This window comes from Emydura macquarii, unplaced genomic scaffold, assembly GCF_026122565.2.
Source record: "Emydura macquarii macquarii isolate MOO-44397 ecotype Brisbane River unplaced genomic scaffold, CSIRO-AGI_Emac_v2 contig_3110, whole genome shotgun sequence".
NCBI lineage: Eukaryota > Metazoa > Chordata > Testudines > Chelidae > Emydura > Emydura macquarii.
This window is the reverse complement of record NW_027133247.1, coordinates 267,360-294,819: the sequence shown is the minus strand read 5'-3', so window position 1 is coordinate 294,819 and position 27,460 is coordinate 267,360. Positions and strand designations below refer to the sequence as shown.

At 36.3% G+C, this 27,460-nt stretch overlaps 2 protein-coding genes across 13 annotated transcripts in view; one reads left to right on the top strand and one right to left on the bottom strand.

The window, feature by feature from the left end:
* The window catches only part of FUBP1 (far upstream element binding protein 1), a 52,967-nt gene extending 27,161 nt beyond the window's left edge, over positions 1–25,806 (top strand). For 3 of the 8 annotated variants that reach the window (XM_067530689.1, XM_067530694.1, XM_067530692.1), the window contains 4 exons: positions 4,321–4,380; positions 4,461–4,603; positions 7,063–7,109; positions 7,989–9,591. In XM_067530689.1, the coding sequence (XP_067386790.1) occupies positions 4,321–4,380; positions 4,461–4,603; positions 7,063–7,109; positions 7,989–8,019 (281 nt within the window). In that variant the 3' untranslated portion in view covers positions 8,020–9,591. Of the gene's footprint in view, positions 1–4,320; positions 4,381–4,460; positions 4,604–4,944; positions 5,299–7,062; positions 7,110–7,988; positions 9,592–25,275 lie in introns of those variants that run through there. The other 5 variants (XM_067530695.1, XM_067530693.1, XR_010916703.1 and 2 more) reach the window with 4 other exon arrangements.
* NEXN (nexilin F-actin binding protein) overlaps positions 11,091–27,460 on the bottom strand; it is a 33,704-nt gene continuing 17,334 nt past the window's right edge. For 2 of the 5 annotated variants that reach the window (XM_067530696.1, XM_067530698.1), the window contains 6 exons: positions 24,501–24,683; positions 19,465–19,662; positions 17,367–17,588; positions 13,953–14,138; positions 13,025–13,385; positions 11,091–12,925 (listed from right to left, as the gene is read on the bottom strand). In XM_067530696.1, the coding sequence (XP_067386797.1) occupies positions 12,912–12,925; positions 13,025–13,385; positions 13,953–14,138; positions 17,367–17,588; positions 19,465–19,662; positions 24,501–24,683 (1,164 nt within the window). In that variant the 3' untranslated portion in view covers positions 11,091–12,911. Of the gene's footprint in view, positions 12,926–13,013; positions 13,386–13,952; positions 14,139–17,366; positions 17,589–19,464; positions 19,663–24,500; positions 24,684–27,460 lie in introns of those variants that run through there. The other 3 variants (XM_067530697.1, XM_067530702.1, XM_067530701.1) reach the window with 2 other exon arrangements.

The following is a 27,460-nucleotide window of genomic DNA, read 5'->3' as shown; positions in this document are numbered from 1 at the left end:
CATATAGGTGTATTTCTATCCAGTTGGATTTCAGAGTTAAGGGAAACACCCCAAGTTATCTTTGATCTATGTTCTGGCTCACAGAGGGCCTAAATAATTTCTCTGTGCTTCCAAGATTCCCTCCATTCTACTGCAAGGAGAAGCAATTAAAAAGATGAAGAGATAGTTAACACAGATTGCTAACAGTCTTAATGTCATCTACTCACCGATTAGGATGCTCTGTCTCAGGGCCCACTGCAGAAATCCCAGTCTTTACTATGGGAAACTAACAGCTTGATCGCTGATCATCAAGTCCTAAATAGGATGAAGTATTCATTCAAAGTAATAAACTCTTCTGCCTTCCATCTTATCTGCTGCATAAAAGTTTGGACAAAATTCTTTCTGATGCTTGGAGAGAAATTCTAGGAAATCAGAAACTAGTTCTTTTGGGTTTCTTTGGTTTGAAATCTCCCACCCATTTCTTTTTGTCTCAACACATCATCGAAATATATTAAACAGATATCCTGGTGGTATCGAGATTTCATAGGGCAATACATCTATCAGTCTAACAATCAGACCGATTTTCTGGGATGTATGGACAATGCTGCAGTCTTCAGAACAACCGTTCAGAGACCAGATATAAATTCTCTATATCATCTTTACATAATCATGTAATCAGGAAGAGTCTCTGAAATTCCGCTCTTAGAAGGCACAAGCGTTACTACTTCTTCCACAAAGACAGTTAATTAATATTCCAAAATAATTCCCAGAATCTGTAATTACAAAGGAACTTTTTTCCCCATACATTAAGGGAGATCGTTCTTTATCTTTTCTTAAGGCCTCAGCACCCTAAAGAGTAAGGCACATTCTGGGTATGAGACACTCTTAAATTTTATTATAGTAAGAGTTTCTGGCTGTAATCATTGTTTTCCTTTATCTTATGTACCTGGGCCTGAAATTGTCTAGATCTTTCATAGTCAAACTCTGTATCAGTGAAGCGCAGAGATTAGCAGTCTGAGTGGATCAAAGCCCATGCTGAGCAGTAAAATCTTGGCAGATGATGAAGCATGAGCCACGGCAGAAGACTCAGAAAATTTGCCAATTGGTCACCTATTAACATGTTTATGAAACGCTTGACCTTAATTCCTGTTCAGAAGCATTCTTCAGAGATTCCTAAGTACCATACTAATATTTAAGAAAGGAAGGAATTCCTCTCCTTCCTTACTGCCCGCTACAGCCTAGATGTTTCTTGCTGGTGGAAAGGTAATTAAGAATAAAAAATTGACTGTTTCTCTGGGACTTTGTCTCCTCTGTTAGTCTGGCTTCTCTGAGAAGTCTTTCATATGCTTCTACAATGGCCTCCCCAGGCTACATGTGTGTTTTTAGTTAATATGTTCTAATAAAGCATTACTGGTAAAAAGTTTCAGAATGCTAATTAGAATTTAGTGTTTCAGTACAACTTTGGAAGGACTCATCCTGAGTGAAGAAATGTGGTGGAGCCCCATAGTTCCCTGGAATAAACTGAGCACTCTCTGGTATTTGCAGGAAAAGAGGTCTAACCCAAGTACTCTGGTTTGTGGAAGAGGTCCATCTCCGAAAAGAAGTCAGCAGATAATAGATTCCATACTTGTTTTGTGAGGTTTTTGCATTGCATAAAAACAGATGGGAGCTTTTGAAGATTCTTTTAGTCTTTAACCTTTTTCAGCTGGGCTTCTGGAGATGTGAAGGGAAGAGTTGGAGAGTACTTGGTGTATATATAACCTGTAAAAGGTTATCACACACAATAGCCTGCTCTCTCATTTTTATAAAATGCAAAAACTTGAAACCTTTGCATGGTACCTACATCCATTACTGCTCATTTCCAGAACCCTTTTTTCTTTGACTCATACCTAATACGAAAACTCTAGCTATAATTGAAAAGTGGGTATGTGAATGAAAATTTTCTGTTGAAGTCACTAGAAGTATCTGCATGATACTTTCAAGATAATTTGACCATGTTGGAGGAGGGTGAATGCAAACCCTTGCCATATGGCACATGACAAACTACATGACTTCAGCTCTTATATTTCCATTTGGGTCATAACTTAAGTTTTCTTGAGTGGGAACAGAAGAGATGCTTTACAATCTCTCTACACAATTTCATTGAGAGAAGGGAGAATTTTAAATTTTCTTCTAAGATTGTGTGGCATCAACTATACTGGCCCTACCTCAGTGCCTATGACAAAAATCACTAACCATTAGGAGAACTTACAATTTCCAAATGTATGTAAACTGAATGCTGTCTGATGTTTTTTTCTAGGATTTTTGGGTGGTCTGCTACAGTGCTGTGTCAGGGAGAAATTTTGGCTATTGGGAGGTGTGAATCCCACCATATCTCTCCCTGTTTGATCACTTCTCCCTCCTTCCGGGAGCTATTAATGAGAGAGGTTGTGTCAGGAGGTCAAAATATGGGGATGGAAAGGGCTTGCTTAGGGGGCTGTAAGGAGTCCTAGTGAGTCATGTTTAGGAATGGAAGACTGAGCTACTGGAGTTGTGAAGGGAAGAGTTGGAGAGTGCTTGGTATATATAACCTGTAAAAGGTTATCACATACAATAGCCTGCTGTCCCACATTTTATAAATACGAGAACTGGAAACCATTGCAAGGTACCTATGCACATTACATTTGCAAGGAAGATTGGAATAAACAAAAAAAAAAATTGAAGGGACCTCTTGCACTCTGGTGTACTCCCTGTAAATCCTTTTTCTTCTTTCGTTGCCATGTTTCTAGCTGATTTTGTTTCCTCAGAAAATACAGGGTTTGTTAAAATCTTTGTATGACCACCATGAACAGGGATCAGTTTGAGTAGCAGGAACTGAAGTGTTTGTCTTGTTCTTTATTTTTGCAGTTTTCTGTTCTCCCTTCATGTCCCCCAAACTAAAGTTCCTGATTTTTTTTAAACACTTTGTTAGTCAAGACTATAAAAATTAGAACATATCTTAATGTATCAGAATGTATACTAATATTTCATAGAGACTTGTCTTTGGAAGATCAAGACAAGTCTGTTAATCTGTGTTCTTGGCTGTCTCAACCATCCATCTCATGCACCTCAATTGCTACCTGAATGCACGCTAGTATTTTGTCAGTAGTCATGTGTTTCCTTTACAGTGGCAGCTGGCAAAAGCACCTTTGGAGTATTGCAATTCTTGAGTGTCAGCTGTGATGCCCCAGCAAAGCATGGATTGTTCAGTCTGTAGTTCACTGTCAAGCAAAAGGGTGGTGATAGTGATAATAGGAGGAGTTAGTGGTTTCTAAATTAAGAGTGCATGGAGGGGTGCAGGGGCATGCTTGACCTTCTTTTCGAATTGTAATATTTACTATAAGGACTATTTTTCCTGTTGAACGGAAAAAGTTAACTTGTGCTGTAGGCATATTCCATGGACCTTAGTGCCTTCTGCTTACAACTTTGAGCACTTCTGAATAAGGCAATAGTTCTTAACCGTAATCCTCCAATTACTGAGTGTGTATTGAGAATAAATAACAGGGCTTGAAATTTGAAGGTGAGGGAGTGGGAGGAGGAACTTGAGGATTGTCTTTTGTGGAATATATTAATAAAAATGCTCTGTGATGGAAATGCTTAGCTCTGTTAGTGTTAAACAAGTCTTGAGATATATTGTCTCGCTCTGATAGTGTCAAACAAGTCAAACAAGTTATTGAGAATAACAGTGTTGTTTGGGTAGCCAGTCAATTAACTTTAAATTTAATGAATTAACGTGTTTTAGCAGCCCTTGCAACAAGATAACTTTTTGTAATCAGACTACCTAATTCCTCTCCCTTGTTGACCTGCATTCTGATTTAAAATAGTCAGTTGTTCAATTCAAGTAAATTCAAGCAGGCATGCTTGAAAAAGAAACTTTTAAAAAAAGTGTTCTCTGGAACATGTTTCAACAGGAATGTATCCTGAAACAGCAATTTTTTTTTTATTTTTTGCTTTTCTAAGTATGAACATGCAAGGTCTAAATGGCAAAATGTTAGTATTCCTGTGCAAACTTCCTGATTCTTGCACATTGTTTTATGTAAAGGATATGCTCAAATTCAGTCACATGGTGCAGAGTAGTAAAATCTGTATAGTTGTTTAAGCGTATTTGAAGTGGTAGTGTGTCAGAGTTAAAACTGGCTCTGTAGTATCAACAGGAAGAATAGCATGGTGTAAATTACTTGATATTTACATGTATGCTGTCTTTAGTTTTTTTTTTATTTGGACCTGAAATCAACTGAGAGGCAGAAAACCTCTGTCTTTGTATATATGTATAATTTTGGTGTACACGGGAGTTATTACATTAAAATGTGGGGGGTTTTTCAGGTCAACAAGGGCAGCCACAAGATTATTCAAAGGCTTGGGAGGAATATTACAAGAAGCAAGGTAATGTTTGTTAGAAATGAGATTATTTTGAGCTTCTTTCTTTGCTACAGCAACAAAGTTATAGTTTTAATTTCTTTTAGGTCAAGCAGTTCCAGCTCCAGCTGGGGCCCCACCAGGTCAGCCTGATTATAGTGCAGCATGGGCTGAATACTACAGACAGCAAGCAGCATATTATGCCCAGACAAGTCCACAGGGAATGCCACAGCATCCTCCAGCACCACAGGTATAAAGTTTTATGAATTATTTGTGGTTATAAACATTTTTTTGCATGTCTCCTGCTTTGTTACCTTTGGAGTATGCATCCTTTTTTTTTCCCTAGCAAATTTAACTCAGAATAATTAGTAAATGACTTTATCTGGTAACTTGAGTTCTGTATCTCTTCAGTACATTCAGTGCTTTTGATTAAAAAATTTTCTCCCCTCAGGGTTTTGAAAACCATGCAAGAAGCCACCACCATTTACATTAACCAATTTTTCTTTCTTAAAGGCTTCACTCCTGAGTTAGCTCAATTTAAAGGATTTTCTTTAACTTTTTGTGTATCTCTTATGTATCTCTTCTGCACAGGGCCAATAATAAGAAGTGGACAATACAGTATTTGCTTCATTGTGTGGGGGAAAAACCTTTGTTAAATGTATGGATGCAGACGCCTTGATGAAGATCTTAATTTTGTTTGGTTTAAAAATAGTGTTTTTGAAAATGTACAAAATATCTATCACTACTGATAGGAGGTAATATTTCTGTGTAGAAATGAAAATTGGTTTGTTTTTAGTATATTAGTGTAGATGTACACATTCCAGCAAATGTATTTGCAATTATTATGTGGTCAATGCTTTGTGATATAAATGTACTTTTTCAATGTATACTTTATCACTTTTAAAATGCCTGTTTTGTGCTTTACAATAAATAATATGAAACCTCCTGTGTCGGTAAGTTGGATATGTGGATATTTAAAGAATTCTAGGACTTACTAGCAATGCTGAATTAAGGTATATGTACCCAAATGAGATTTTTTTTTTCCCCCATGAAATCTTAAAATGAGTTTAAAAACCTGTCATTGGCATGTTTTTCCCCTTTGCAGAATAGTTGTAGATGAAGGATCTCTTTTCATTTATTGTATTTTGCTGTCTAGCACCAGTAATCTTGATATCTTTATTTTCTTTCTATTTGATTAAAAACTGCATGTGTTTAAGAAGGTGATCTTTTGGCATACTTCCATTGCATTAACAGTGAAATTTCCCTTTTTATACATGACCACAGTTTCAGATCTGTTCAGCTGCTATAAGTTAACCTTTTCTGTTTTTAATTTGATACTTACTTGACTGTTTCAGCATAACTATTTTAAACATTTTTCAGATTAGTTATAAAAGGATTTTACTTTTATAATTAAATGTGCTAAACATTCAGCTTGAAAATTCAGCATAGAAAGGTGAATGTGGTATGTTTTTAGTACCAGAATTGCATCTGACATTGAACATTATATTTTGTTTGACGGGGGGAGTGCTTGACTGAGAACTTCCTTCAGTACAGATAAGTTCTGTTGTGGAAATGCTCAAGACCAGTTGTTGAATCAAATTATTTGATATACTTTTTTGTTACTCTAATGCTCATACTGAAAATCTGATATTCTGTTGAAATTCATTGTTTGCTGTTTGCATATTTATTGGCTCTTTGCATATATTAGATTACATGCAATACAGTCTGTCTTGCCATTGTCTGTTGAAGTGCAGGTTTGATCCAGCCAGTATAGAACTAGCTCTATAGGTGTGAGGAGGACTGTGCTGTGTATCATCCTTGATTGTTCCTTCAAGGAGCATTGCACTGTAAGTACATCAGAATGACAAATTGATGAACTGCAACAGTATCTTTTTGTCAATGTTCCACATAATGCAAATGCCATACTTGTGTGAATATTATGTTGGAATACAGTGCTAATATCTTAGGAAATCATAACTGCTTCTTAATTCAGAAACATAGGTGTGCATATATATATGTGAGCTTTATGGGTAAGTATTCTTGAAACGTTCAGCAATAGCTAAAGAAAATCTTGTGTTATCTAAGTAATGCAACATTTTTCACTAGTGCTGTTGAGACAAAGGCTGTATTATTTAGTGTATGAAAATATGCATATCTTGTTAACATGAAAGTTATTGGAACTGCTTGACAGATAGAAGTTGTTTTGTCTTCAGTTAGTTTGCAGACATGTAGGGATGCAGGTACCTGTTAAACCATTTTATAAACCTGTATTCGCCATATCTTTTTGGACCACCATTTGTTGCTTTGAGAATACCTTTTTTTAAGGTGGCTGCATAGAGAAGTAAAACTTAAGGCTTGAAATTTGAAGTAGTTTTATTATTCAGATAATTAGCAATGTATTTTATTGTGTGGTAGAACCTGGAGGGAACTACCTTACCCCTTTTTAGATTAGGAATTTTAGTAATAGTTTGAAACAACTAGGAAGATATTTGCAATCTTTAGTGTAGGTATGAAGTTTAATAGTTAAGATATTTTGCATGATACTTTTGTAGATGACCTTCTAGTAGAATGGTGCATTTATTATTAACTAAACAAAATTAAATTCACTGGATTCTTTATCATTCACAAAATGGAGGCTGTTGATTTTGATTCATTTAAGGTATAAAATCTTTATTAATTGCAAACAGTGCAATTATTTATACTTCACAGTGCCTTCCCAGACCTTCCACCTTAGGTTCTGCTGCAAAAAGCAACAGGTAAGCACAACCTAAGGAAGTATATAAATAAATATTTCAGTACATTAATGTTGTCCCTGTGAGATTTTTGTGGTTGTGTATTCAAAAGCAATCTGCTGATTTCCCCAAATGCATTCTGTTACTTATGGTTCCATTTCAGTGGAAAGTCTCAGTTATTTAAACAACCGTTCATATTTCTGGGTAAATATGTATCTTTATTTTTTAGAAAAGATGAGTGGATTGCTGCAGTAATTAAACTTCATTTGAATGAGTCATTTTTGTTACTTTTTCCTCAAATAGCTGAATTGTAACAATAAAGGAAAGTCAAACTTTTTTCTCCCAAGATGCAGGAAATACTTGGTTAGAAACTTCAACAGCCTTCACAAATGTTTTTATAACTGGCAGGACATTATTCCCACCCCAGCCCTAAAAGCTAAATATAAAGGATACTGTGTGTTTCTCTTGTCACTGAAACTGATAACATGACTTTTTAAAGAAGTTATACAACGTAATATTAGTGAAATTTGTAGTTAAACTAGTTTGCTTATCCATCTGATATAGTAGGAAAATTGACACTACAGTTTTGCAGAATAGTATGTCTTTATTAGAAAGCATGTGCAAAAGTGAAATGTTAACTGTATGGCAAATAATCTTTTCATTATCTATATAGCAATCAGTATTTTCTGTTCTTTGATACTTTAACTGAATTGCTGTATATTTTTGCCAGTTTAAAATGTTTGTTTTATTAGATGGTCTGGTACAATTTTTTAGTTTAAAGCAGCATCTCATCAGTTTTTGTTTATTCAATATCTAAAATGTGCTGATCCTTTTTCAAAAGTCCTGCTTATATCTACATCAAAGAAAAATATTCAAAAATACTGCCTTCATTTTCACACACAGTGCTGAAGATGCTGCAAATCATAGCTCATAAAATCAGGTCCTGAGATAGTTACTACCAATAAAGAGGAATCCTTTGAGTGTATGCCATTGGTGAGCCGATGAGCATGGACCATAGAAGGGCTCCATGTAGAAGGTAAAATTGGCAAAACATAACAGATTTGAAATGTATCCCATACGTAATGGTGTAGGGTATAATTTTTCTGTCTGATCACTTCTCATTCTTTAAAGTGCTATTTGCTTGACCATAAATGTTCCATAATCTGTTCAGTTTTAGAAACTATGTGGCTAATAATATTAAACCATCTATTTTAATTTATATTCTTCTAAACAGTCAAGAGTAGATATATTCACCTTCTGAAATCAATAGTTGCACTTAATTCCCTCTAGCCACTTCATTTTTGTTTACTTGTAGTTTGATATGTAACTCAAATTTATTTTTGACATGAGTACTAGGTATATACCAGTGGGTTTTAAATCCTAAGAATTTATTGTCTAGGGTGGGACTTCTATTTCACTTCCTTAAACATGCTGCTTTTTATTTCACTGTTACGTAAACATTTTAATGAATAATCTGAGTAAATTTAGGAAGTGGGAGGAAATAGAAAAGACAAGCCAGTTAATTGGATTCATTATGGGGTGTGAAAGTCACTGTGGCTTCAGTTTAGTGTATGTGGCATATTGATTTTCAGCTCACTTACTGCTGGACTTAGTCATATTTATGCTAAGCATTGTGTTATTTAATTCAGTCTCCAAACAGTATTTCTTTATAGAGGACAGAAGATAAATTACTAGATCTTATTTTTGAGTGAAGATTGTTTTTGTGATTTGGTAGAAAAGTAATTGAACTTTCCAAAATGGGACATAAAATAAATGTATCTTGATTTGATAGAACCCCGTAAATGAAACAGGAAGTCAAAAGTACTGACTGCAGTTTTAAAAGGGAAGTGGGGGAAACACAATGTTACTGTAGCAAAAGCATTTACAGATTCACTTTCCTCAGTCTCTATATTGTAGGACATGATATGAAATAGTGTCAGCTGGAAGGGATAACCTTCATCTAGAAGTATCATAGTGTGTTTTGATGTCTAGGCAGGTTGTATTATTCACTGCACAGTCTATCTTATATTAAATACTTTTTCTGTAAAAGTGTTTTTTTTTTTTTGGGGATGCTAGAAACTATTTCCCCCCCTCCCCCAAATGAAATAGCCCTTTTTTTGTATATTGTAAATTGGCAAAATTTGGGTCTTCCAGTAAGCGTACAGTTGACAGGGTTCCCTCTTCCCTAGTAATACCCTATAAAACTCTTATGTATATGCACATATTTTTCTTATATGCATGTGAGATGCATTTTCGTCCTGAGAAAAGTGTTCTCTACAGAAACTACCCGTGTGTAAAAAGAAGATTGGCTTTATAAGACTACTGTGATGGGAACAGTGTCTTAGGGAGATGCAGCTTGGACTTGAGGTAAATTGAATGCTTTACAAAATGTGGTTTTGAGCTTGCATTATTGACATTGTATGTAATATGGGTACACTAACTGTATAACATTTTTGTATGGTTTTATGGTTTTCTCAATAAATGTAAAATTATGGATAGTACAAAATGTTTGTCTTTTTTTCCCCTTTCCTCCTGGCTTAATATTGACTTTCACATTTCTGCTTCAGATGGAAAATACACACATTTGTATTTTCCCAGTATTACACAAAGTGATGCAAGAATCATTGAAATGTAGGGTTGGAAAGGGACTGGAGAAGTCATCCAGTCCTGTCACCCCCACCACCGGGGCAGGACCAAGTATACCTAAACCAGGGGCTCTCAACCTTTTCAGAATACTGTACCCATTTCAGGGATCTGATTTGTCTTGCATACCCCCAAGTTTCACCTCACTTAAACTTACTTGCTTTAAAAAATCAAAGATAAAAATACAGAAGTGCCACAGTACACTTACTGAAAAATTGCTTACTTTCTCATTTTTACTATAAAATTATAAATCAATTGGAATATAAATATTGTACTTAAATTTCAGTGTATGATGTATATAGTGCAGTATAAAGAAGTCATTGTCTGTATGAAATTTTAGTTTGTACCGACTTCACTAGTGCTTTTTATGTAGCGTGTTGTAAAACTAGGCAGATATCTAGATGATAGTCCAGGTTGAGAACCAGTGACCTAGACCAGTGCCGACAGAGGTTGGTTTAACCTTTTCTTCTAGAGATGGGGATTCCAGAGCTTCCTTGGTAACTTATTCCAGAATTTAATTATTCATATAGTTAGAAAGTTTCCCCTGCTATCTCCCTTGCTTGCAGATTAAGCTGGTCATACCTCAGTGACAAGAAAACAGCTGATCACTATTTCTATAACAGCCCTTAAGTTTTCAAATACGACCTTTTTATCATTTTTGTTGCTCTTCTCTGGAATAAGCATGATGCCCAGAACTGAACACACTATTCCATCTGAGATCTCACCAGTGCTGGATAGAATGGGAAAAGCTGTGTTTTACAGATGACAATTCAGTTATTTATAACCCAGAATATTTGCCTTTTGGAAACTGCCTCACATTGTTGACTTGTGTTCAATTTCTGATCCACTATAGCCTTCAGATCCTTTTTAGCAGTACAAGTGCCTACCCAAGTTATTTATGACTTTGTATGTATGCATTTGGATTTTTCTTTCTACCTGTAGTACTTTTGCACTGGGCTTTATTGAATTTCATCTTATAGACATTAAGGGCAGAAGGCATCATCGCAATCTAGTCTGACCTCACTCTCACCCACCCACTCCTGTAATAGGTCCAAGTCTTGTTGATTTTTGCGCAACTTCTCTAATCATTTTGAATTCTAATCCTGTCCTCCAAAGTGCTTGCAGTCCCTCCCAGTGTGGCATTGTATGCAAATTTTATAGATACACTCTTGGCTCCATTATCTAAGTCATTAATGAAAATATTGAATAGTATCAGACCCAGGACAACATACCCCTGCTGGAGACGTGTCCATCCAATTTGACAGCAAACTATTGATTGTACTCAGAGTAGTTATCTTTCAACCAGTTGTGCATCCAGCTTGTAACTTCATCTAGACCATATTTCCCCATATTTCCCTAGTTTGGTTGAGAATATTCTGTGGGACTGTCAAGTCTTACTGAAATCAAAATATATCACATGTATTGCTTCTCCCTTTATCCACTAGGCCAGAAACCCTGAAAAAGAAGTAAGTAGGTTGGTTTGATGTGTTTTTGACAAATCCATGTTGGCTATTACTTATCACCCTATTATCCTCTAAGTGCAATAATTTTGTGAAGGAACACCACCTACATGAAATGAAGCAAGATGTATTTGGCAGTTTATTTATCTTCTAATTGTAATATTCAGAATACTGTCACTCAACTGATCAGCAAATAATTCTGTCAGGGTATATCTAATTGTAATTGTTCATTGAAAGCAAAAATAATTTAAAAAACATGCAGTTAATACAAATACAAATGGAACCACAATCAGAATATATAACTTATAATAAAACCTCACACAGTCATTTTCTTTCTTTAAGAATATCTTTCAAAAGAATTGCATAAGAATTCATTTGGGTACAGCTTTTAGCTTATTGTATTATAGTGAAGAATACAAATGCTGAACCTCAGAAAAAGTTTAAGTAATTTACTTTGTATTTTAAAAAAAATTCTATGAAAGTTAGACAGAATAATCTGAACAAAAATCCATTTTAAGATATTTTGACACTGGCACTTACACCCATTTGTGGATTTCCATGAGAATTTAATGCTTAGTCTTTTCATTACAAAAAGGCTAACATAACTTATAGCAAATAAATGCATGTGCATTAGTTATTACCTTTATTTTAATACAAACCTATAAATTGAAATGCAGTAGCAAATTGCACCAGATGAGGATGAAAGTGGAGAAAGTAGCCACTGTACAAATCCCAATATATCCCAAAATGTACTTTCTACAAGTTTAGGGCAGGTCTACACTGCCGGCAAAATTCGGTGGTGGTCGACAGGAATTAATGCAAGCTACATAGAGTAGCTTGTGTAACTCCTGTCGACATTGTTACTTCCCTTTAGTGTGCTGTCTGCGCTGTGCTGCCAGGAAATGCATTCTCATCGACGCAGCGCTATGCTTTTTTGGAGGTGGGTTTAGTAGATCAACTTCTGGATCGATTGAGTGTGTCTTCACTGCTGCTCAATCGATCTGGAAAAATCGATTTGACAGCGGTGAATTTGCTGCTGTCAGTGTGTATGTAACCTTAGTTTTAATATGTCAAACACTATATTTTGACACACTTAAAGTACTGAAAAATAAACATTAAAAGCAAATCTTGGTAGTCTTGTAAATACATCACTAGAGTTTTGATATTATTAGTGATCATTGGCTTCTACGTCCCTTTACATTGAATGTAAGTATTTATTAAAGCTGGTTGAAAGGAAAATGTTATTAAACAAAACAAAGCTTAAACCATTACATAACCTTTTATTGTTTAAAAATAGCACATTTTTATTCCAGAAACATTCTCTTTTGTCTTAAGTTTTCTGAAACAAAGTAAAGCAGCTAAAAACTTAGTGTTCACGTAGAATGTATTGGCACATTTATGCTACCTCTCAAATTTCCATATTGTGTATTTAGCTGTAATACTACAAACTAATTGGTCTTCAAACATCGGAACATAAGCACAATTCAGTTTTTTCCATAGTTGGGCTTTTTCATACCAATCCTTGTGTTTTAGTGTAAAAAGAATACCATATTTCACTTTGTAACAGAACTTAAATACTCATGCAGTTTGAAGGATATCCTTATCTGATATAGGAATGACAAATAAACAGACACTTTCTTGTTTCCTTTTATTGGCCCCACCACAGAAAGAGAGACGGATGCAGTAAGAAAGTTGAGGGGAAGTTTCCAGCAAAAGTAGAGAATTAGTAGTCATCAGCTAGAAAAGAACAGAAGAGGGTCAAGAAAAATAGAATAGGCTTTGTAACAGGAAAGTGTGTAAATTACTTAGGCACTCAAACAAAACATTAACTCTTACTTTCAATGGTGAGAATACAAGTGCTAGCTGCCGTGCCTCTGCTGTTGACTGCTTTACACATATATTCTCCTTCATCTTCTGGGAAAGTTTCTGGTAAGTAAAGGCAGTAAGTTTCTCCTCTTTCAATGTACTGATAGTCCTCAGAGTCCTGCAACATTTCCCCTTCAAACCACCATGTGACTTCAGGTTTTGGCTCTCCCGTAATTTTAACAGTAAATCTTACTGGCTCGCTATCCACAACTGATACATTCTTTAGAGGTTTTTTAAACCATGGAGCCCCTGACCGAGCTTGGTTCTCTTCATCTTCATAAGTAGAACCATTAATAATACTTCCATCTTCTTCCTCCTCCTCTTCCCTTTTCTGTGTTAAAATTGATTTAGAGAATTTTAAACATTTGTTGTCATAACATGAACAGTTTGCAATGCCTAGTAAACATCTGGTCATATGACTGTTAGAAAAAGTACTAATATTTTGGGGAAAGGAGATGGCAACTTAGACCCAAGCACATTTGATGCATTATGCATCAATACCATAATCTGGATACTGAACAAAGAAAGGCATAATGGGAAAATTGGGGAAGATGGAGCTTAATTGGGGGGCAGGGTGGAATCTGGGAAACAGAAGCCTGTATGTTGCTTCCCTCTTGAGAGCTGGCCAGATGTGTAAAGGAAAACATGTCAACTTTCTGTACAGTATTATGTATTCATATCAGACATTTTCCTTCAGGAATATCTTCAAGTGCCAAAAGCAATTTTACTGCATATTTTGTTTCAACTGTTTCTGTAAATTTCTGCAGTAATCAAGACTATTGTGATTCTGGCAATGTTGCTACTAACTGGAACATGCATTTCATGAATATTAAATTCAATAGAAAATTCTTGGCTCTGAAGGAACATCTCTGAAGAGGGCATTTTTAATCCTCCATACCTTCTGCAATGCAGCATCAATTTCCTTCTGTTCAAACTGCATACGTAGTAATTTTTGTTCCTCAATTCTTCTTTGTTCCTCCTCTTCCCTTGCCTTTGCCATTTGTTCAAATCTAGCCTTCATGTTTACTTTATGAGTAAATGGAGCCTCGGATTTCTTGGCAGGCTTCACATCTACCTCATCATCCTTTTTCAGTTTAAAGAATAAAAACAAACTTCAGAAAAGTAATGAAGTTTAGAACTTTTAATCATAATATCGACTGAAGACTGCACCAACAAACAGTAAAAACAAAGGCTAATTTATTTGAAGGATTCATGTTATGCTTGCACTGTGGGCACCAGGACCCAGCCAGAATGCTGTAGCAGTTAAAATTCCTTAAACAACAGCATTTGATGGCTGGTCTACACTGGGATTTAAAGGTGAGATTGTAGGTAGCTTGATCTAATAACAACTAGAGATTCATAAGGGAGACTAAGCAATAATGCTTTAAAACATGCTAAATTAGTTGAATTAAAATTCGGCTCCCTACTATATCTACGCTTTTAAATCCTAGGTTGTCTTCACTGCAAAACAAAAAAGGTGTCTTGAGTTAATTATTTTGATGTAAACTTGTAATAGCTGAGTGGGTGGGTATTCCTATAAGTGGCAGTTTCCAGGTATCTTGTATAGCACCTAGCACAAGGTTTCTATCTTCATAAAGGGACTTCTGAGCGCTATCCACCACATAATTAATATTTAATCATGCTAGCTCTTGTGTATGTAAATTAAATTTTATGGAAGGGAGGCTGAGAAAGAAGCTGACAAATTATGAGGAAAACATTGCTTTTGGCCCCTCACATTTTTTTGAATAAATAAGGTAAGTAAACAAAGAATCACCCATCTGCTGTTTCCCCTCAATAATTAGGGAGTGGTCAGGATTGTGGCATACCTGTAAAGTCCTGTACAACAACCTGCTATCCTAGCTATATATATATAGTGATATGTGGTGCACTAAAACTTCTCTGAGCAGAGTAAGAAAATAGAAATAGATGGGTTACAACTCTTTATACCTGCCATTTCTTGTTAGACATTTTACTGGATTTGGCCCTTCCCCTTTCTGGGTAGTGGTGCAAGGTGTACTGTGAAGTCTCCCAAAACCCTTCTTGACTATTCCCAAGTGGATTCCCAAGTGGAATTCCCAAGTGGATTTGGCCCTTCCCCTTTCTGGGTAGTGGTGCAAGGTGTACTGTGAAGTCTCCCAAAACCCTTCTTGACTATTCCCAAGTGGATTCCCAAGTGGATTCCCAAGTGGATTTGGCCCTTCCCCTTTCTGGGTAGTGGTGCAAGGTGTACTGTGAAGTCTCCCAAAACCCTTCTTGACTATTCCCAAGCTTCCTATGCTTCTTTTGACCACCTCCAAGTTTTTCTATTTAAAAAAATAAAGCTCACCCTGCTTGTTTTACAAAAGTGTTGGAGGTCCTCCTTCCTATCTAAGAGATTTGCTCTAGCAGTCCCTGCCCCAAAATAGGGAACATTTTTTTCCCTTCTGCAAGAAGCCTTAGGAAAAAAGGAAGCAAAGACAGTGGTACTATGTGGATTAACCTAACAGTAAGAAGAACCTTTGCTAAGGTGCCATACTTTAGTGTTTTCCTTTTTTATACTTTCCCTTCACACTGACAACTTGTTAGAGCTTTTTTTAACCTGTGGCCTTCCCAGAAGACACTTTAGATACCGCTAGTTTGTTCCTAGCCTCCTCTCCAGGATGACTTTCCCCTACTGACACCTCTGTTCCATAACAGTGGAAGCAGTTGGGAACTGGTGAGGAAGACAGGACAAGATAGTAAAGAGGATTTCCCAGGGGGAGGTATACTATCAAAAAAGGATGCCGTGTCTGCCAGTGGTCAGCTCCTAGCCTTATCTGTGGGACTGGTTTATTAATCTACCTGGAAATTAACTAGTTTAGCAAAGGTTAAAAGGGAAATAACTGAAGAAAAGACAGAAGGGAAAGAAAAATAAAACTCGAGAAGGGAGTAAGGCAAAATTGGATGTTGTGAGAAGAAAAATAGTCTAGAATAATTGATTAAAGTTTGCTATTTAAAAGACATATCAACTGTAATAATGTAACTAATATGGATAGTATCCAAAGCCTCAGTCTGCTGAGGGTGTTTTTATGCCACAACTTTGCAGCAGCTTCCAAAACTGCATAGCTTGGGACCTAGTTGCAGAAACAAAATGCTAGTACCCATTATGTTAAATGAATAGGGTTATACATTGATTAAATAATTGAAATGGAGCTCTGGCAGGACAGTGAAAAAGAGGTAGTGCTGAGGATTGGGTTGAGGGGCAGAAGGTGAGACTCAAACCACATGACTTCATTACATTCTCAAACAATGGTTCAGGAAGCAGAAGCAGCTGGCTGCTAAGGGAGCATGGGGAAGAGGAGAAGGGACCCTCCTGGCAGCTCTGGGGCCATGCTATTTTTTTGCCTCTCCTATCGCCTTACAATACCTCAGAGGGGATGGGTGGGCATATCAGGGAGGGAGCTCAGGTGCCAATGTTTGTTTTTGGTTTTTTCCCTAGCGGAGGAGAGAATAGGGAAGTTGGGCCACTACATTATTCACAGAAGGGGAAGGGAGAACAGAATGTAGATCAGGCCCTGGCTTGTTGGATGCTTCAAACTGGAAAGTGCTATTTCCTGCTCCTTCCTCCCCCTTCCGAAAAAGTAACAGCCTAGCCTGCTTCCTGTCACCCCCCCTGCAAGGAAAAGATTGCTCCTGGGCAACAGGGCTCTCTCTGCACCTCAAATGAGAGCCTTGAGAAACCCAGGCAGGGACCCAATTCTTGAACCCATGAGTCCTTGAGCAACCTGGGCAGGGACTTCCTCTTCCCAAGCCGTAACAGAGTAAAAACCTGATTTAATAAATACAATGAGGAAATACCATAAGCTGATTTTATAGAGAGAATTGATTAAATCAGTCATTTTGGTACAACGTTTAAACAGCACTTGGATGTTCATCAACCAGTTGCCAGACAAGTGGCAGGTTGTTGTTGTTAAGCAGGTTGTTAAGATGGTGAGTAAAAGATGGTGGGTGGGGACTAAATGTGTGTTGAGCCAAGAGCATATGCACACTAAAACCTTCATGAATACAGAGAAAATAGGTTGGTGGGAAGAGTGAAACTGTATTTCCCCTGAGGATGGACTAGGAGGGACCTCCTCAGATGGCCATAGCCGGGAATAGGGAAAGTGGGGGTGTGTGGGATAAATCACTATGGAGATGGAAGGAACTATGCTGGCAGGCAGCACTGTTCACTTTAGGGTCATGAGGTACTTTGGACAAGTTTGCAGCTTACGGAGGATGAAGGTACGTCATTAAAGTCCTAACAGCTAAACTACTGTGACAACGTTTTAGCAATCTTACACTGAAAATAACTTGCCTCATGAAATTTTTCTGTTTCCCTCTCTTTTATTTCCTGGTCCAGTGCTCTTCTTCTAGCTCGCTCCTCTTCAATTTTTTTCTGTATTTCTTCTTCAGACAATTTTCCAATTTTTTCAAACTTGCTTTTTAAGTTCTTTGCCTGAATAGAGCCACTTCTTTTTAATTTTATTAGCTCCTCATATTCCCGGCTTAATTCAAAGGTTTCAGCCTCTTCCTCCTCCTGAAGTTACAACATGACAAAATAAGGATAAGCATACCTGATTTTGAAAACTTCTTTTGTGCAAAAACTATGACATAACTGAATTTTTCTTAAATCTAATGTAACCAAGAGATCAGAAGATAGGGGTAGATCTGGTTCCCCAGTGCAGGGAACTTCACTTTTCATTTCTTTTAAAGTGCCAAGCATACAAGATATGTAAACATTTTTTTAAAAAGGTAAAAATTAGTATTTATATTTGCTTCTAAATCAATTGTTAACTTGAAAGGCTCTTGCCTCTTCAAACAATCCCCTCAAGTTACTGTTCTGTGAAGTCAGTCTGAAGGGTGCTTTACTCATATGGCACTGCATAAGCAATAGATGGTTCTGGAGGCAGAGTCTTCTGTCACAAAACAGCAGTGGCAGTGCAAGATTCTTAATGCTACCCTTCACTCTAAGAGCAAAAGCATAGTTCAGTCTCCATGTCTGTGTTCATGGTGAGACAGGCGGCTAGGTTTTTTTTTTTGTGTGTGTGGACCCTGCCCACTGGGAATGTGAGACCATGGCTTTAGTTCACAAAGGCCAATCAACTGTCACCATGGTAACAACTTTTAGTAATTAGAGGCCTTGTAACTGGTGACCACCTAGATAAAGACTCCTACATATCATGCTGCCCAATACTCTATGCTATTCTACACCAAGAGTCTAATTTATCTTAACAGGATCAATTCTGACCTAAGGCAATATTCCATAACAAAATCTACTCTCCAAAAATAGAACTTTTTTTTTCTTCTTCCAAAAAAAGTAATGCTTTAAATATTTCTTATAAAATCATGATAACACAGTGCAGGTAAATTACACTATTATGTATTTAAACTGCATACAGTTTAATAATAAAAGGCAAACTGGATATTTTGACTACTGAAAATGCTGGAAGGATATGATTTAAGCAGAAAAAATACATAAGCAGTAACATCTCAGAAACAGTTTTGGACTGGAACTAAATCATTGCCCTCACTTTGTTTTTTCTAGTTACCTCTTCTCTCTCATTTCAGCTTTGATAGTACACTCTAATTTGTTATTCCGAGATGCAATCCCAAACCTACCTGGAAATTTCAAATCCTAGAGTCCTTATTACTCATCTGATATCCTCCAAGAATGAGCTTTATTTTTTTTGCTAATTTTTGAAGGTTTTACAGCATTCTCAATCCCAATTATTGCCCTCCGCAAGCATACAAAAATCATTTGATTCATTTTATAACTGAGATTTTAAAAAAATAAATTGTCGATTATTTTCATTTGCCTTCTAATTTCTCAGATTTACAGTTTGCATTTGCAAGGTACTCTCTGCAAGCACAAGGTCTAGAAACTTAAACAGATTTTTATGTAATCGCATAACTCAAGGAGCTGGAGCTTTAAGAAAAAACACCAAATATGGCAAAACTCATAAGATCAACATTAGAAAGAGGAAATAATTATCGGTTTGTACGTTTGCTGAAGGAGGATTATAGATATGATTTTCCAAGTTACAAAACAGCTTTTTAGCAGAGATTACAGCGAAACTTGCAGAAGCTAATGTGGAAGTAGACAGCTTTTACAAGTCTTAAGTTGCTGGAATTCTCATTTCGGGATGGCAAAGCATATTAATTTGTATTTAAAGCAATTAAAAAATGGAACAAATTTTCAAATGGAAGGCAATTTTTTAAATTTTTGTTTTCCTTTTTCCATTCCCTGCTTTCCAGGCAACACTTTAAAAAAAAAAAAAAATACCAATGACTCTACACTTAAGTCTTTACCATTTTAGAATTTTAAGCAATGAATTAAAGTAATCCATTCAGTATTAGATATCAAGGAGGTTAACCCTGCATGACATTTTATTGTTACTTTTGATAATACAAACCTCTCCCATTTCTTGTCTGAGCTGCTCAAATTCTTGCTTCTCCATTTCCAACTTTTGCCTGCGCTCTTCTTCTGTGCGTCTCTTTTCTTCTTCCATTTTTTGTCTCAGTAGCTCCTCAAAATTAATTTCCAGTTTACCTGGTGTAAGAGATTCTTGAGAAACTGTTTTAAACATCCCTGGGGTCTCATCATCCATTACCTGTGGGAAATAATTATCTGTTGCCACTTTTGATACAATGTAAGTGTACTTCTGCTAAACTAGAATTGTTTGAGTATGTTTAGAAAACAAAATTTGAGGATGTGATAACTGGACCTTTTGCTACCTCTAATTCACAGTGAAATAAGATATGGTGCATGTTTTTTAATTTAGAAGGCTTGACAAAATTGATTTCATTTGTTATGCATTAGTGTGCTATTTTAATCCATTTAACAGTAAAATTCAGCATACTGAAGCAAATCAAGTGTAATCTATGCTTTAAAATAAAGCTTTTTTACTAAAATAACCCTTCAGTAATATGGGGTGAAGGAGAGATGCCATCTGAGCAAAGGAATGGGAGCCAGGAATTATTCAGTTCTAACTGATCAGGCAACTCACTTAACATCTTGTTCATTTTCCCAGTTGTTAAAAAGGGGAGACTAAATCATGCATAATTATCAGTGTTATGAAGATTACGTAAAGTTAAATTCTTAGATGAAAAATGCTGTACAAACCATACTTTATTCTCCACTTCTAAGCAAATTTGGGTATTTTTATTCAGTTTTCTTTAATCTATGTTAACATACTGGCATGTACACAAACAATGTTCTTAAACATTGGTGTGGTTTTTTTAAAAGGAACTGTTGGGGGTTAGCTTGCATACAAACTGAATTATACTCTTATTTTAAATCCAGAGCTTTCCACATTTTCAGTACACTTCAGTGTACAGCAAATATTCCCTCTGATACTCTAATCTTCTGGGCATGCAGCAAAGCTTCTCTCCTCCTCCTCTCCCCCCTCTCCCCCCCCCCGTTTCTTCCTAGGGCTTTTAAGGAGGGAGTGAGATGAGTTGGACAACATTTGCTTTTTTTGTTTAATTTGAGATAAGCACCTATTCTGTGCTCTGGGTGTCTATAGTTTACACCTTAAAAATCTGAAGCAATAAGTAATAAAACATGTAATTCAATTTCATAACGTTTTGAGGTGTGACACAACTTAGACATAATTCTATAAAGATGTTCATACGCTATGGTAGCCTGTCCCAGGTAACCTTGAACAGTACAGGTGGTCTTTTATAATTCACTTTTTATAATTCTCCTCTTATAATTTCTCCCTTCTTCTCTTGCTCCTTTCCTAACCCCTTCTAAATTTCTTAGTGACCTGCAAAGGGGGAAAAATTACCTTATGGCCTTTTTTTATATGTTAGGATGGCATGAAAGGTTCAGGTTTTTGTACAAAAAGAAAGTTTGCTTGATATTTTGACACTAGAAATTCAAATTTGGTGTATCCCAGAAGACTGGTGATTAGAGAGTTAGTTTGATTAGAGCGAACATCCAAAGAGACAAAGCTGAGCACTTGCATGGCGTTTAACGCTATTTGCTTCCAAAGCCTAATGGACACATGATTATAAGGTTGTGTGACTTCGTTAAAGATTCCAGTTCCCTTCCTCCCTTTAAGGTATGCGCAAGGTCACAAACAGTGTCTTAGATCGAGCTCCACCAAAGTCAGGGAAAATATAAAAGCAAGCAGAAAAAAACCTGTTTCCTAGAGGCCGAAACATTCATTTTATAAAATGGGTTTGTGCATTTTTTGCAGGTCACCTTTCTAGCCAGGCATATACTCATATAGTTCTCGACGCTGTAGAATTTGGTACTTTTAACTGCTGTGGGAACCATATCTGTTTCCTTTTGTTGCATTGCTTTGTTCCTATTTCCTCTTTTTATCCTGATGCTTTCAGGACTCTTCTTGCCTCTTCCCTATCCACTATTGCTTGCTCTTAAAGACATCCTCTGATATTGCCTATGAGTAGCTTATATGCTCCTCCCACTTCCAGCTCTTCAGTTTTCTTGCATATGGCAAGCCTCTGTCGGTTAAGATTAACTGCATCAGCACGAGGTGGAGGCAAAGACCAAGCAATAAACAAAATCTCAAAAGGTATATCAGTTCATTTAATAATGAACACAAAACATGACTATGGCACAGCTATAGGTTGAAAGACGTTAACCACAGCTAAACCAGAGAAGAAATGTGGGAGCCTTTTGCTGACAATGGATTAGTTCATATGTTCACCACTTCAGAAAGACTTGGGGAAGCTAACTGAACAGAAGCTGCAAGGGTTGCAAATCCGGCAATAGACTGTGCATGTGTAGAAGCGAGAAGGGCGCTAACTGCAGCCCTGAAGAACCACCCTGTTTGCTAATTTAATGGAGAAGCATAGCCCATGAGAAGGCAATGGGCCAATTGTATCCCTGGTGAAAGCTACATGAAAAAAATGGAATTGCACTAGGTATGACTTTAGCCCAATGTGTTTAGCTTAACAGATCTCTTGTTTGTATGGCTACATGAGTCCATGCCATCTTTGCCTCTTTGGTAAAGAAGGAATTGTGGGATGCTTTATTTTCTGTAATTTCCATAGTATGCATAGTAAGATTTTTTTAAGGAACCTTTCTGTTAACCTAATTTAACAGAATACATAGAAATGTCTATGTATTCCGTTAATTTAGGATCCTATACAACTTAAATGTCTGGATTATTGCTCTGCAGTCATGTCATCTGTTAGATCTAGTAGAATTAAACTCAGATTACTAACTGAGGGTTTTTTGTGGTTTTGTAATTGTTCAGATTTATACTGAAAATATTTAATGGACATCGAGGTTAACAAGGTAATTTTAAACTATCAAAAATATTTGTGAGGAGAGGGTAGGGGATTGCAATTTTCAGGTTCTTCCTCGTACTGCCAAATGTACTATTGGTGTTACTGTAATAGTGACACCTGCCTGGCCCCCAGGGAAAGGAAATTTTGATGACCTCATTGCTGTTGCTGGAGCTAGTAAAAGAGCAGGAAATATAGGTGGACACCCTGTTTTCTTTGCAAAAGCAACACACTTTGTAGCTTGTATTATAATAAAAATTTTTACAAAGCAGTGGCTGCAACCTCCCTTTTCACCGCCTCCTGACTTTTCTTAAAAACCATCATGGTAGCGTTGTAGCTCTATTCATATCTATTGTATCTACTGGTTTAACTTCTCATTTTTGCCCCTTCCAAGAGCTGTGGACAGATTACAGGCCATGTCTATGCTACTACTTCAGCAGTAGCACCAAGTACAGTTTCTAACCTAGGATTTTCCTAACAGTTCGTCTGGCTGGCTTATGATAGTGTAGGGTGCTGGTCTATGGCAGTTTCCATCCCTGTTTATGCTAGTGGAAGCATTGTCAGCAATAGTAGCACAATGTTAGCCAGAGCACAATGGAAAAACAATGCAGAAAGACCTTTGTTTTGTGGATCATATTTGCTGAGGGACTACTTATCCTGAACTTATCATTCAATGAGGGACAATCAACACTCAGTTATATTTGCTTTCCACTAACCGACCTCAGTATTTCTTTTGTATAAGTGATGTACCCGAATTTTCAACACATCTCAATTATATCACTAAATTAAGAGTTATCAAACAGGGATATTGCAAATTATTAACTCTGTATTGCATAACTTTCAAACCAAACCTTGTAGCTTTTGGAGAATCTATGTATTATTCCCAGATGTATAGAAACTTTTACCTTCAAAAACTGTGTATTTGATCATTTTATAACATTAGCTTTAATAAAAAAATTTAAATCTGTATCTGTTCTTAAAACATGGTCCTTGCCAAAGCTGTTAATGCCAATGTGAATGGCTTAATTCTCGGAGATGTTTCTTTGAATTTTGAATGAAACAATTTGTATGGTGTGTCTGACAAGAGTTTCTCATTAAGGCTGTATTTGGGAACATGGAATTGCCATGCTGGATCTTCAGAAGAAGGTGTAAGGCCCTCCACATGAAGCTATTATAGAATATGCTGCTCAAACAGAACTTCATTCCTAACCTTAGTCAGAGATGGCTATTGCCAAGAAGCACAAAGGCTTATATTTCTGCTGAAACTCGGGGTTACAATTTTTTAATCCTTTTTATAACAATACTGGATATTTCTGTATAAAAGTCCAATAGTCTAGATTTTTTTTTAAATACAATTTTGCAGTGACTTAGTTGGAATTAGGCTTCCTGTAGTGCCCTCCACAGAGGAGTAGCATGAAGAAACTTTCATGGGTAAAAACCAAATACACTTTACATTTCTTAGTGTCATTCTACATTAGAATAATTTGTTTAAAAAAAAAATCCTGGGGATCTATGATTGCTCAATATTGTCCAGATCAAAGTTTGCTCATTTTTCTCCCCCTTTATCTTAAACTAACTGGCAGCATCACAACCTCAACCTGATTTGTTTATTTTGTTTTTGTTTCTGTTTCCTGGCTTGTGAATCATCATACTAAAAAGATTATGCAAGCCAAATTCTGTTCCAAGTTGTTCACTGAGGTACCATAGATCTAAATAAGGGTAGAACTTGGTTAATTCTCCTAGTAAAAGAGACATTGATGGATTTCAAGGGAGCATATTTGTTTTCAACCAGTTGGATCATGACTTGTATGTGGTCTTGAACATGGGAGTATAAACTGAGGATGTAGGAGAAATAGTGGGATACAGAAATTCTGCAGGAAAGGAAATAACTTTTCATTGTGATGATTCTTTGGTTTTCTATGTTTCAACTACAGTGTAATACTGGTTACAAGCAGTAACTGTTAAAGTAATTTTAAATTATTAGAAATGTTTCCTAGGGCAGCTATGGGTTTAATTTGAACTTGACTACCCAGATGGTCCATTCTCTGATAACTAGTTGAGTTAATGAAGCAGCTGAAACGTACCTACTGAACAGGCTGATATGATCTAATGCCATTCCCAGGTGTGCACCCTAGTGGCAGAATTCAAGATCTGAAAAATCTCTTAAATGCTAAGCAAAACGTCTTACCATACTTTTCCTTGCTTCAGCAAATGCCCTTTTCTCTTCTTCGATGCGTCTTCTGGCTTCTTCTTCTGCTTTCCTCTTTTCTTCCTCTCTCCGCTGTCTTTCTAACTCCTCAAAGCTGAGTTTGAGTTTACCAGGACGGAATTCTTTAATAGAATTTTCATTTTCTTTATAGTCTTCATTTGCCTTTAGGGAAAAAAAATTAAAATGTTTTTATTCTCTTTGGGCTAGCAGGAAGAAAAAGGATCCCTCCAGGAAATGCAAAAACTCTGCATCCTGTCTTAAAGCCCACACACAGAATACTTTAAAATTTTAGATACTCAGGCACAATCTGGATAACTTTTCAAATTCTTTCTGAGGAATAGTTTAACACTATGCGCTTATACTTCAGGAACAACATTACACAAGGAGGGGGTGAACTAAATAGCCAAAGTCATCTCTGATTTATATTCTTAAGAACTGGATCACTTTGGCATACCCTCTTTGAGGCCCGAGTAGGTAATGGTCCTGAAAATCTGAGTAAACATATATCTAGATTTTTTATTATGCTGTAACTAGGTTCTTTGCAGATGTGTAAAATTAATAGACTTTTCATTTGTAGTACAAGCATTATGTAAAGGTATTGGACTTTAGTCTCTCTCTTTGCATATAAAGTCTTTCCCTCAGATGGTGATCCATTACAAAAATACTGTAATGTACTCAATTTTTATAACTGTACTATAATATATTCACATTTTATTTTTGACCCAAATTGATTGTTCTTCTGTTACTCCCCCAGAAAATGAAACATCAGTGAAGAATAGAAATGAAGTGTTTCAATATCTTCACTGTTGTCTAAGGGAGAAGGACACTGTCTACAAGGAGAAGGCTGGGATTTGCAAACTGCAACTAAGAATGAAAGCAAGCACCATCCTTGGAATATTCCTTCAACTACTGTATGTCTATGGGGAGAATGAATCCATGAGCTATGATGGCATAACTGATCCCGTTTACTGCACATCCTAAGCATCATGGGATTGAGCTGTTGCTCACAGAGTTGAGAAAGTTATAGGACATCAGCTTTTCAGAATGATTGATTGAATTACTCATCTATGGAAAGCGGGAAAATGGAAGAAAATAATTGAATTATCCCCTTTATAAAACTCTGCAAAGATACTACCAAAGGCAAATGATTAGGAGGAAAATGGTAATTTACAATCAACTAAAGTTGGGTTTGTAGAAAGGGAAACACCATAAGAACTTTTTTAAAATAATTTGTAAAATTCACCTGAATGCCACTTTTATATTAAAATTTATATTTCAAAACATGGGTGAGGGGATAGAACAAAGTATTGTTTAAAAAGACCACTAAATGAAGACTACACTATAATGTTGGAGAGCTGTGGTAGTTGTTAATAAGAGGAAAGGTTAAGCACGTGGAAAATAGAGATGGACTTAAGCTGAAGAATTTGGATCCAAGATTAGATCTGTATTTTGACGACATATCTACACTCAGAAGTTTGGAGGTTTTCCAATGCTGGGCTCCAACAATTTGGTTTTGGAAATTCAGGGTTTCAATTTCCTGAGTGTCTTTCTCCACAATTTTGTATAGAATCAGGATCTTTGAAAAATGTTACTATAAAATACCACCTCAAGTGTGAGATGGTTACAATCTGAGCAGGAACAGTCTAGTATAATTGTTTTTAGTTATCAAAAGTGTGTGGTCTAGTAAATTCCTAGAAATAAAAAAAAAAAAAAAAATCCCTTTCACAAGTGCAAATACTAGTGTGTACCTTCTATGTGGGAGAACAGACATATAGTCATCTGATTGCACAGAAGTAAGATCTATATTTAAATACAGAATTCTCTACAGAAGGTCTCATTTTGTTACAAATTACTCAGAAAATGGTAAAATAAGGATATATAATAGCTAAGCTATCCAGTGTACCTGATGCTATTATTCTAATTAAACAGTTGTTAGTGCTATAGACCAGTGTACCTAATTATACAGAAGTCTACTGAATCTTAGCTCAACCTAACTTACAAAAAATTCTAGGGCGAAGGCTATATATCATGGAGACATCTGTGGGGGACAGGGAAAAAAGGACTGTTTTTGTTTTGTTTATTCTGACATTTTATACTTAATCTGACCAACGCCCACTCTAGAGTAGTGGGTCTCACCCTGCGGCCCACTTGCAGCCCAATCAGCACACAGCTTGCAGCTCATGCGATGACAGGGCCATCCAAGTAGTATTGGATGTGGCCCACAATGGTAAATAAGTTGAGAACTACTGATCTAAAGTGTAATATTTAAACCTCCATAAAGAAAAGGAGTGATCCAATCTTTCCTATCCTCCTCGCTCTCCTGCTTGAGAGAAATCCTCAGTGATGAATATAAACATGGTAGATAAACAAAAGAGATGAATAAGAAATAGCTCCAGACAATTGCCATGGAATGTTTTCATCTGAAAATACTAGTTTTCAACACTGAAAGCACCGCTGTAGTTAACAGACAAAACTTAGATAACTCCTAGTTTAACTAATGTTTAGCTGTGTGACTGAAAACCACTAGAAGGATACTGATAACCATATTCGTGGGTTAATTCATCTGGAGTAGTTTAAATTCAATAAATATTAAATTAATGGAAAAATAAGAAATTGAGTCACTTTATGGACAGAATTAAATCTGTTCATACTTGTATACAATTGTTTCAATTCCGAAAAGATTAAAACATACTGACACATCAAACTGGAATGTTCAGTGATGTAGTTAGTATGTTTTGTAAAAATGAATATGAGCAATGGTATGCTTTTAAGAAAAAGAAGCTTCACTCGTACCAGTAGCTTGTTTAAATAACTATGCCAACCTGTAAATGAATCAGTATCTAGAACAATGGTGAGGGCAGAAAGTATTTTTGAAACTGATGATGCTGTCAGATCTCAATGTGAACTGTTAATCTCATGATGATTCTCAATTTAACAGT